The sequence below is a fragment of the Gigantopelta aegis genome, chromosome 1 (assembly GCF_016097555.1).
Source record: "Gigantopelta aegis isolate Gae_Host chromosome 1, Gae_host_genome, whole genome shotgun sequence".
Classification (NCBI taxonomy): domain Eukaryota; kingdom Metazoa; phylum Mollusca; class Gastropoda; order Neomphalida; family Peltospiridae; genus Gigantopelta; species Gigantopelta aegis.
This window is the reverse complement of record NC_054699.1, coordinates 22,862,888-22,875,133: the sequence shown is the minus strand read 5'-3', so window position 1 is coordinate 22,875,133 and position 12,246 is coordinate 22,862,888. Positions and strand designations below refer to the sequence as shown.

Below are 12,246 nucleotides of genomic sequence, written 5' to 3'. Positions count from 1 at the left end.
GTTTGCAGACAATTATTTTGGTTGTATGTATCCAGATGAATGTAAAAGAAATAACAGAGAATACTTATAATTAAATTTGAATGATACTTGCTGATAATAACACTAAAACTTCATACTTTATTTGTAATTATTTTTGGTCCATAAACAATAATGCTTAATAACACAACTTGCCCATATAAAATGATGTCATTAGATATGACATTCCCTGACAACATAATTTTTATGTTCATCGTTGTTATGTCTGGACCAATGGGATGTCCTTACTTGTAATGAATGTAATGGAAATTTAATTATAGAATATTATAAAGAAACATCTGTTTATATAATACATGTATAAAAATCAGAATTTAAAGAATATTAAAACATAAGTTAATATTAAAGATATTAACTGTATAGGATATTAAACAACATCACAGTTAAACATCTTAAACATCACAACATAAATGATAGAATATCAAAATCAGTTTATAGTACCGGTGTATTAAACATTTATAGGATATTTAAAAATCATGGATGGATGGATGAAACAGATGGGTCAGATGTGTGGATAGAAGGATGGATGGATGGATTGGTGGATTGGATGGATGGATGGATGGATGGATGGATGGAATGGATGGATGGATGGATGGGTGGATGAATAATATAAATGGATGGATTGGTGGATGGATGGATGGATGGATGGATGGATGGGACAGATAGAACACACAGGTCACATGTGTGAATTTATGGATGGATTGATGGACAGACAGATGTATGGACATATAGATGTATGAAATATAAATGAATGAGTAGGATAGATGGATAGATGGGATACAAATGACTGTGTTTTTAAAATATCTACCTGTCTGAAGTGTGGTTTGGAAGAAAGCTGTTTGGCTCCGAGTGTGACGAGCATACAGAACCCGGCGCTCGACAGGTAGAGGATTCTCTCGGCCACCACAAACCCGACCCTGAAGAAGACGTTGGACGCAGGGAGGAACGGCACAACCAGTAACGCCATCGACACTATCAGCACCCTGAAAAACATAGAAAAATTAGCACCCTGACAAACATTACACAATTAGTACCCTGAAAAACATCATACAATAAGCACCCTGAAAAACATCACACAATTAGCACCCTGAAAAACATTGAACAATTAGCACCCTGACAAACATCACACAATTAGCACCCTATAAAACATCACACAATTAGCACCCTAAAAAACATCACACAATTAACACCCTGAAAAACATTGAACAATTAGTACCCTGACAAACATCACACAATTAGCACCCTGAAAAACATCACAATTAGCACCCTAAAAAACATCACACAATTAGCACCCTGAAAAACATTGAACAATTAGTACCCTGACAAACATCATCGACACAATTGGCACCCTAAAAAACGGCACAACCAGTAACGTCATCGATACAATTAGCACCCTGAAAAACATGGAACAATTAGCAGCACAATTGGCACCCTAAAAAACGGCACAACCAGTAACGTCATCGATACAATTAGCACCCTGAAAAACATGGAACAATTAGCATCCTGACAAACGTCACACAATTAGCACCCTGAAAAATGGCACAACCAGTAACGTCATTGACACAATTAGCACCCTGAAAAACATCACAATTAGCACCCTGAAAAACATGGAACAATTAGCATCCTGACAAACGTCACACAATTAGCACCCTGAAAAATGGCACAACCAGTAACGTCATTGACACAATTAGCACCCTGAAAAACATCACAATTAGCACCCTGAAAAACATGGAACAATTAGCACCCTGAAAAACATGAAACAATTAGCACCCTGAAAGGCATCACACAATTAGCACCCTGAAAAACATCAAATAATTAGCACCCCAAAAACATCAAACAATTATTAGCACCCTTAAAAACAGGAAACATAAGATCGATCCCCGTCGATGGGACCATTGGGTTATTTCTCGTTCCAGCCAGTGCAGCATGACTGGTAGATCAAAGGCTGCGGTAAGTGCTGTTCTCTCTGTGGGATGGCGCATATAAAAGATCACTTGCTGCTAATGGAAAAATGTAGCAGGTTTCCTCTCTCATATTATATGTAAAAAGTACACCTACTAACCTTAATTAAGTCCAATGGTTAAACCACTACATCACCAGTAATCAAATAAGATAATTTTATTTTGAACAGTTTTCCTGTATATAAAACTGGCCTTGGTGGTGCAGTGGTTAAGCCATTGGACTACAGGCTGGTAGGTACAGGGTTCGCAGCCTGGTACCAGCTCCAATCATTGTGAGTTCCTAAGGGCTCAATGGACAGGTGTAATGCCACTACACCCTCTTCTCTCTCACTAACCACTAATCAACTAACAACTAACCCACTGTCTTGGACAGACAGCCCAAACAGCTGAAATATGTGCCCAGGACAGCTTGCTTGAACCTTAATTGGATATAACCACAAAAATAAGTTAAAATGAATTATTACTGGTTAATCTGGCTTTAGTATGGGTGTAGTAAGGTTCCAAAAGGTGGTTGGGACACACACACACACACACACACACATATATATCATCACTGATGTACATTCAAAAAGCTGCCATTCATATCTACCCCCCCCCCCCCCCCCCACAAGCTGTCATTCAGCCACAGTATTCAAAGGCCTTATAGTGGGAGTAGGTACATGTCTGTGCATGCTATGCAGTGAGACATAGACTTCAGAGAAAAGCATTGAAGAATATGCCAAGTATTTTGTAATGGCCGTTTGGGATTATTCCAAGGCTGTTACAGAATTAAAGAGAGGTATTAATATTTCCTGGTGGTATATATATTTTAATTAACAACAAACAAGTTTGGTTTTGGGTGACAAGTATACCATAGAATTTTATTTATTAATACATGTTAGTTACATGTAGAGGTGACGAGGATGCCTATTACATAATACTTCAATATACTACTATGGTACTCCATAACTAAACTAAACTATTATACTACTACTTAAGTAAACATGGTGTGTGGTGGGTGGGTATAAAAATTTCTCAGCAGAGAGATATGTTTAACAGTGAGCTAGCCAATTCAAAAAGTGATTGGAATTGCGCGCAACTAGGATGTGTGTGCACCACACTGCAACATGGTTGGTGCGTTCAAAAAACGAGTGAGGAATTAACCAATGGCAAAAGAGGGTGCCAAACAAGTGCTGTGGAAAATTTCGTACATTGTGCAAGTGGTTAGTTTCGAAAGGTTCTTCGGAGGCTGCCCCAGTCAGCAGTGGGTATCATCCGGAAATGTTTCCCCAGATTGGAATGGTTAGCACAAACTAGACGAAAACAGAAAATATTGTATGCCGTCGCGCAGGACCAACTAAGCGATAACCAATTTATACTTTTTCCCCATGCGTAAGCTGCTTCACCCACCACACATTAATAACAAATTAACACATTAATAATAACATTAACACAAACAGAAAAGAGCTACTTACAAAACCAAGAACAAAGAAAAAAATTAAATAGCGTGGATTACTACATACGATCCGAGAGTTCCATCCAAATCAGAAATCATCAGAAAAAACATGTCCATACTTTACCTAAATCCTAAGAACAAAGTAATATTCCCAAGAAAAACTATCATTTCTGCAGACAGATGCCGACGGAACCTGGCCGAAATGTATAAACCAAGCATTCCCAAACGTTTTATTCAGCATGGCCCGTTACAAAAAAAATTGGTATTTTAAATGTTGTGCAAAGAGATGTGACACGTGTGCACATTCTGTGAAAACTACTTCACTGCAGGCTCCTTGGGATAAAAGAATATGGAAGATTAGGCAAAATCTTTCCTGCAAAACCCCAAATGTTATCTATCTCATACGGTGCACTATCCACCCTGATACCAGCTGGTATGTTGGCTCCACAAAGAATCTAAAAGCAAGGTGGGCAAACCATAAATCAGATTGTAATCTCAAGAAAATAATAAAATGTACCATATCCCAAACCAGTCTTTCTGCCAGAAAGACATTTTTGGGTATGGTGCTATGGAATTGAATGCAACTGCGGTCAACTGGGCCTCCCCCAGAAAGAAAATGGGTTAACTTTAGGGTTAGGGTTGCGAAAATCATACAGTAAAGATAAGTTTAATTTTTTTTTTTTAAAGTTTAACTTAAAAAAAAAAAATTGTAAACATTCTTGGGTATGGCGCCATACCCATTTTACCCTCTGGCAGAAACCCTGCAACACGTGAATAACTGTTACCCATCTGAAAGATCCTAATCTAACATTTCTACATATCTGCACTATTGACTCAGTTGACAATGAAACACTTCTACTTAAAAAAGAGACATTCTGGATGAGTAATTTACTGTTTGTTTTAAAGTGATTTTTATTATCATTACAGTTCCCACCCCCCCCACCTCATTCATTCATTTAATTAGCTTTATTTTATTTATTTCATTTATTTTGTTCTGATTTATTCACTCATTCATTCATTTATATTTGTTAATTAATTCACTCATACTAAGTATTCACCCACCCACCATATCCACCACCCTTTTGTATCACTATTATATGACGTTTGTTAGTTTTACAAGATGTTTGATCTCTTACCAGCAGTTTACTCTGCAGTTTGTACTGGAGTTGTACTCACTCCTACATTCTCAGCTTCATAGTTTGTTTTATGCCCCCTTCACATACACGGATTTTTCTTACGAGTCCTTACGGATCGCACAAATTCACGGATCCTTACGATTTGGCCACTTTTACAACCGATTTAAGAGTTGTTACGAGCTATTTACGGTTTATTACGGATTATTACGAGTTATTACGATGTATTTACGGCAAAATTCCACGATTTGTTACGAGTTGTCACGGATAACTATGAGCAACTTACGGGCATTTTACGAGCTTTTTACGGATTAGTTACTATTCATCGAAGCTTTTACGTGTTAGTTACGACCTGTTTACGTGTTGTTACGAATAGTTACGAGTTAGTTACGAGTATTTAAGAGTCCTTACGATTTTTTGCCAAAAAATATATAAATCCTGCAAATCTCAATGTATCATCATTCGAAGAGCAGGAGACTTCTTGTTGACTGCCTTCTTATTTGGAGCCATGCTTGTAGATATTGTAGAGTAGATATGCAGAGATGTGAGTAGTATCAGGGCCTGTATAGGGCCATGACCTACTTTCCGTGACCTTGACCTTGATGACGTCACGTGACCTCGTCCTGTATAGTGCCATGACCTACTTTCCGTGACCTTGACCTTGATGACGTCACGGACTACTGTACCGTGTGCAACGTCCTACTGGCCCCGACCTACTTAGACTGACCTTGATGACGTCACGGCCTACTGTGCCGCATGCAACGTCCTACTGACCCGGCCCCTGACCTACTTAGACCGGCCCCTGACCTACTTAGCCCGACCCCGATCCGTCGTACTTAGCAACGCCCGTGCTATCCTGTCTGTGGGATTCCTTGCTACTAATGGGAAAGTGCAGGGGGGTTTCCTCTCTAAAACTGTCCAGAAGTATGTTTCACATCCAATAGGCAATGATTCATAAATCAAGGTGCTCTAGTGGTGTCGTTAACCTACCACATCTAAGGACTCGGCCCGACGCGAGGTAGTGTGTTTAATTTTAGCGCACTGAATGATGAATGGTTATCACTGTTTACATCCGGGAAGCGGTGGTATCCTACTTTATTGTTGGTGGCAATACTGAACTAGAAGTTACATTCTTAAAGACGTGAAATAAGAAATGATTTAAATGGTGTAAAATAGAATTCTCGTTCTACGCTATCTGATAGCGCATTCACAAGATTATTATGAACTAACCTATTTCGTCACTTCATTCCGCGCTTCGCCGCTCGCACATATAACGGTTTAAATGACAGATGTTGTTAACATGCTTTTAGTAGTCAAGTGCGAACGACTTCGCGTCCAGCGCTGAGGGTACGTCGTTCGTATCTCATGTGGGGAAATTATATTTTTCTATTATTTTTTAAACCAAAATAATAATTTATAGTTTGTTTTTATTTTATTTATTTATTTATTTGTTTATTTATTTATTATGTTCAAGCAGAACCCAATACAAGCATCCTCTAATAACCCTGTGGGGACGGGACGTAGCTCAGTGTTCCCTTGATGTGCGGTAGGTCTGGGATCGATCCCCGTCGGTGGGCCCATTGGGCTATATCCAGCCAGTGCTCCACAACTGGACAACGGTATGTACTATCCTGTCTGTGGGAAGCGCAACTAAAAGATCCCTTGCTGCTAATCGGAAGAGTAGCCCATGCAGTGGCGACAGCGGGTTTTCTCTCAAAATCTGCGTGGTCCGTATGTCCGTATATAAATAAAATGTCCATAAATAAAATATATTGAGTAAATAAAACATTTCCTTCCTCGTAAAATAAAGATTAATTGAACACAAATATTTTATTTTGTTTTAGCCATAGGAAAAGAAAGACATATTTGTCTCGAAGAAAGGAATGTTTGTTAAGAAGAAAGGCATATGTGTTAAGGAGAAGAAAGGAATATTTGTTAAGGAGAAGAAAGGAATGTTTGTTAAGGGAAGAAAGGAATGTGTGTGTGTGTGTGTGTGTGTGTGTGTGTGTGTGTGTGTGTGTGTGAGAAACATCCCCAGCCCATTGCTTTGAAGAAAGAACGCGTGACTGCAACTGAACGCTCCGACCTAAACTATGATCTTTTAGCTGCATTTTAAACACAAGTATTTCCCTAGAGTACAAGCCTTTTTACAGGGCTTATTTAATTATCAAATAGGTAAATACAGTGGTCGATCTAGGATCGATCCCCGTCGGTGGCCCATTAAGCTATAGCCAACTAGTGTATTATGTCTGGTATATCAAAGATCGTGGTATGTTCTGTCTTGTACACACAGCTCTTGCTACTATAAAGTAGCGGTAGTAATATCCAATCACAAATCTAGTCATAGAGTAAAAAACACAAAAAACAAACGCAATGTTTTGGTTTTTCATTTATTTCTAAATTACAAATCACTGACACATATATAAAATGGACACACACTGGGTTACATCGAGAGGCCTTAAGGGCGACATGTGAATAATATGAGTGTTCATTTCTCTTCATCATCGTCGTCCTCCTCATCGTCGGTATCGTCGTCGTCTTGTTCATCCAAATATTCGCCGATCCATGAACGATACTGATTTAATTTAGAACGAATCTGTGGTCTCACATCTTTGTCTGGATTCACAAACTGTAAAAATTTTCTGGTGTTGGGACCTTTGTCAAAGTAATGCATATAGGTCAGGAAGCGAGAGTACGTGTCTTTAAATAACTTCCATTGCAATGTCTTCATGTTTCTTTCAATGGCATCTTGGGACATGTTTTTTTCTTCGTAGCGTTTCCTCTTGCTTTGGAGATAGTCACGATTGATGTCGAATACACGTTCCACCATGAGACGAATGCCTTCGTTTTCCAGGTCGGGCGACGGCTCTTCTTCTTTTTCATTGCCCTTTTCGCACGTTTTCACGTGTCGCTGCAAGTCGCTTCCGTCTTTAAAGACCAGACCACACGTATCTCAAGACTGCATTCTCTTGACTTTTTTCAGATAGGGTTCTACCTCATCATCTTCTTCGTCGTCACTTTCGTAGGCGGGTATGCCTGGTAGTTTTCTCTTGAATGCGTTTCTTTGCATGATTTGCATGTAGAGCTCTTTCTTCGTCGGTGGCTGCAACTCTTCTGAGACATTCGCCGTTACGTTCGTGCTTTTATACCATTCGGACGGCCCCGTCTCTAAACCATTAGGCCGAAGACGCCAATGTTCGGGCGTGGTCGGTTTCAAGTCCACCAAGAGATATCCGTAGGGCCTGTGGGTAGCTTCCTCAAACTGATGCATGAAATGACGAGTATTTCCAGGATACATCTGCTGTGCCAAGGTTAGGACTTGCTGCTTGTCGATGGGGTTGTTGAACAGCGCTAGATAATGGCAGTTTCTTCTCTGTGTCGGGTCCTTGCTGTGATACAAGTTCTGGTTGATGGCAATCACAGAGAGGTTTCTGTGGTGACTTCCTTCTGTGAATAGGTCGGTGATGCGAGGGTCTTTTCCAGCTGTAGACATCAAGTCGTCCAACACGATGAGATTTCTGACTCTGGGATCCAAATAACGATCCTTTTCCAAATTCTCGGGTATGCCTTGAACAAATTTCACTTGAGCAACCATTTTGATCGTATCATAGAGGGGTTGCCATCATTTGTAGAGCCAGATGATGCGCTGAGGAGGCGGCTGGATTTTACCATCTCTCAACAATTTGTACAACAAAACTGTCTTTCCACACGACGTGGGTCCCGACACGATCATGGTGAACGGATGTAACAATCTTAGGGGCTGCTGCTGCTGCTGCTGCTGCTGCTGCTGCTGGGAAGGCTGCTGCTGCTGCTGCTGCTGGAAAGGCTGCTGCTGCTGCTGCTGTTGCTGCTGCTGCTGCTGCTGCTGCTGCTTCTGCTGCTGCTGGGAAGGCTGCTGCTGCTGCTGCTGCTGCTGCTGCTGCTGCTGCTGCTGCTGCTGGGAAGGCTTATTTTCAGATTCCAAGAGTCCATGTTTATTTCGTACGTGCCGAGTTAGGTCGTGGGTCCAAACATATTTTTTTTCACAAATGCGACACTGATTCATGATGTTGATTGTTGAAGTGTTCGACGTGAACTGACGATGTTGAAACTGCCATGCCCCCTTTTATAGCCTTCTCAGAAATGCTTCTGCCGTTTCGGGGCTTTCCAACCCGTACCACTTTGTTGTTGTTGTTGTTGTTTCCGTTTCTGCTCGGCCTTGGCTTGCTCTACCACTTGTTGTGTTGGGGAGACCATGACGACTTTGGGTGTCGGGGACTTGTTTTGTTCCTCTTTTTCTTTTTTCCACGTGGGATCGTAGAGTTCTAGACATCGATCCACACTGTACATGATCTGACTTTCCCCACCACATTGAATTTCGAAGTGAGGTTGAAGTTTACCTTCTGCCTGCAGTTTATAGAAACGGGTCCACTTATCCACGTCGGGTACATATAACTTGTACTGGTCTGACATGTTGCTCCTCTGAAAGTTCTACCTCAAATGACGAGTTTTCCAAAACTATTTTACTTATATACCTTATGACGCATAAAGATATGGTACAGGAATGTTTGAATGTGTGTGTGATACGTATGACCAGTGTCCCTCCTCCCAAGCACAAATCTCATTGTGCGAGCTCCCCAAAATAATCGTTACCAAAATATTACCCTTTACCAGTGTTACTACCATAGGGACACGTCCAGAGACACACTCATGGACCCAGGACATAAATAAGAAAGCAAAACCTGTTATTCACGGTTTTATTCACAACATACAACATGAAAACATAGCACACAAGTGTCTAAAACATTTAATGTATGAACAGGTTGTTCACATAAGGACATCTTGGAGAGAGTCTGTAATGTTCCATCACTGGGTCGTCTGTTTTCTTCCATCGGTAGGCGCGAAGTCCGCAACAGTAACAGACGACGGCATCGTGGTCTCCCGTGTAGTAGAAACCGGCCTTGGCAAGTTCTTTTGGTTTTTGACGTAATTGTATGGGCCACCGAGCATACGTCAGCATCCGGGCATAGAAATGTCTCATTTCGGGACGATGACAGAACACGTAACGTCTCGAACAGCAGTCTTCTTCATCCCAGGCAGCGTCTGTGCCACGGGCGGCATCTGTTTGATCCACGGCTTCTTTGATTTCACCATCTTCATCCATAGTGTCACAGGCAGCATCCGCTTGATCCATGAAATGTTCTTCTGGTTTGCTAGTCACACATTTGATTGTATGTCTTTCTGAACATTTGCAGACCAAGACGTCGTCCTCGTCGCTACTGTTGCTATTAAGACTGATCGAATATCCCGATGCCATCTTCTTCGTTCCAGATAGAGTGCAACAAGCCACAAGAATGTCAGAATCATAAAACACGTCTGTTCTCTAGCACAGTCACAAAGCAAATGAAGTGTAAACCATAAATCCATTCTTTTATACCTTCGTCCAAAACAAAACTCGTTCACCACTGGTGACACTCGTTAGGGTTGCAGAAGTTACACTGAAGAAATCCCATCTGGTTTTGATGGTCGTCTTGCATGGCGCAGGGCACAATCGAGTTCAGCTCTGGTACAAAGTCACACATGACTGTGAAACAGCCTTTCAGTTTCTCCCATTGTTGTAGAGAAAGGAATATTCCCTTCTTCGAAGGTTTCACGGATTTAGTTTCTTCACACCACCACCACTGACGCAGGTCCACCCCAGCAAAGTTCTTGTCGACGCTGACTTGGACGTTGGCACCAAGGTGTCTGAACAATTTTTCGTCTTTCCTCTGGTTTAATGCTGAAATCGTTTCGTCAATTTGGCTTTTACATCCAGACAGTTCGATCCACTGTTTAAGACTAAGGACAATACCTCGCTTGGTGGGGAAGGTTTTCCCCTTGTCACTGTCAAATTTCCTTATGTGAATAGCAGTGTCCCCTTTCCATAACTTGGCCACCACGTAGACGTTAGTTCCAAGTTCTAGACGACCTCTCGCTTCATCACTTGTGGAACAGGCCATCTCTGGATTGAACGTAGATCTTATTGTTTTCGGCGAGCGAATGATAATGAAACCGTATCTAGCCTTTTTATACTCTTTCGTGTCAGTCTAAGTAGGTCAGGGGCCAGTCTAAGTAGGTCAGGGCCGGGTCAGTAGGACGTTGCACACGGTACAGTAGACCAGTCTAAGTAGGTCAGGGCCACGGAAAGTAGGTCATGGGGCTATACAGGACGAGGTCACGTGACGTCATCAAGGTCACAGAAAGTAGGTCATGGGGCTATACAGGACGAGGTCACGTGACGTCATCAAGGTCATCAAGGTCATGGGGCTATACAGGCCCTGATACTACTGATGTGACTTCTATGACTTCTTGATAACAACTGAAAATGAAGTGTTCGATTTTGCAGCTTTTATACCTTTTCCCAAATCGTAAACAATACGTAAGAATACGTAAAGTATACGTATCTATTCGTAAAGTACTCGTAACTACATGTAAAGTGCTCGTAATAACTCGTAACAATCCGTAAAGCCATCGTAACATGACCCGAATGAAATCGTAAAGAACACGTAAGCACTCGTAATAATCCGTAAATAAATCATAAACTAACCGTAACAAATCGTACAAAAAATTGTTACGAGTCATTTACGGATTCTTGCGAGCAGTTTACGGATGGTTACGTGTTGTTGCGAGCGGTTTACAATACTTACGGATTGTTACGAGTTATTTACGGAAAAATCAATCCATGGACAATCTTAAGAAGATTTTTGACATGTCAAAAAAATTGCCTCTCCTTTCACGGATCCTTAAGAGTGTCTGCGAGTTGTTGCGAGTTATGACGAGATATTTACGGATACCAGCGAGTTATTTATGGATGCTTGCGATTGACTACGAGTTGGCGATCCGTAAGGACTCGTAAGAAAAATCCGTGTATGTGAAGGGGGTATTAGAGTGGTTGTTTATCTCGCATTAGGTTTATTTCATTTATTCAATTCATGTTTTCATGCAGTAAGGTTCGACTTCTTTTAGCTTAGTTTTAAAGTAAGTTTCTTTTAATGCTTTAAGATTATTTTATTAAATTTTAATAAATATATATTATTATTAGCTGAGCTAGCTTAGTAATTATTTTTATCTAAAGTTACGTTATATTTAGGCCTAATATTAGTAAGGTTTTATTAAAATTATTTTACACATATACTCAAGTAACTTTTCATCTTTATTACCTGTAAATTATCTGCGTAAATTCCTTTTATGTATTCAGATTGTTTTTGCTATTGGTTTATCCATTTATGCATTCATTATTGTTTTGTTATTTGTTTTATTTATCCTTAATTGTTATTTTATTCCCCCCTACCCACACTACATTTTACCTCAGTTATATGGTAGGTCTAGTGTTACCATACTTTTAATGTTTGTTCTGCAGCTTTTATGTTACGTTACTTTATTTGTGGGTCCTTTTCGTATATAGACTTAAGTATATTATTTATTATTTTAGTTACAGCTTTAACTCTGCTTTTGCTAGTGGTTTTATGTGCGTATTTTTATTTTTGTCAACAGCTTTCCCTGATGAAGCCTGAACAAGCGAAAATATGAATTAAAGAGGGATATATGACTTTTAAAGAAGGCTTTTGACTTTCTTTATATACACATACATACATGTATAAATAAGCCAACTGAATGTGTATCAGCCAGGTAACACTGTGTGTACCTGATCACTGCTGGTAACTGA

At 40.4% G+C, this 12,246-nt stretch overlaps 1 protein-coding gene across 1 annotated transcript in view; it reads right to left on the bottom strand.

Moving 5' to 3' along the window:
- Positions 1-12,246, bottom strand: part of LOC121371220 (protein O-mannosyl-transferase TMTC4-like) — a 52,023-nt gene that overhangs the window by 20,810 nt on the left and 18,967 nt on the right. The window contains exons 12-14 of the mRNA XM_041496990.1: positions 10,228-10,320; positions 9,618-9,754; positions 842-1,054 (exon numbers count right to left, since the gene is read on the bottom strand). Coding sequence (XP_041352924.1) covers positions 842-1,054; positions 9,618-9,754; positions 10,228-10,320 — 443 coding nt within the window. The remainder of the gene's footprint in view (positions 1-841; positions 1,055-9,617; positions 9,755-10,227; positions 10,321-12,246) is intronic.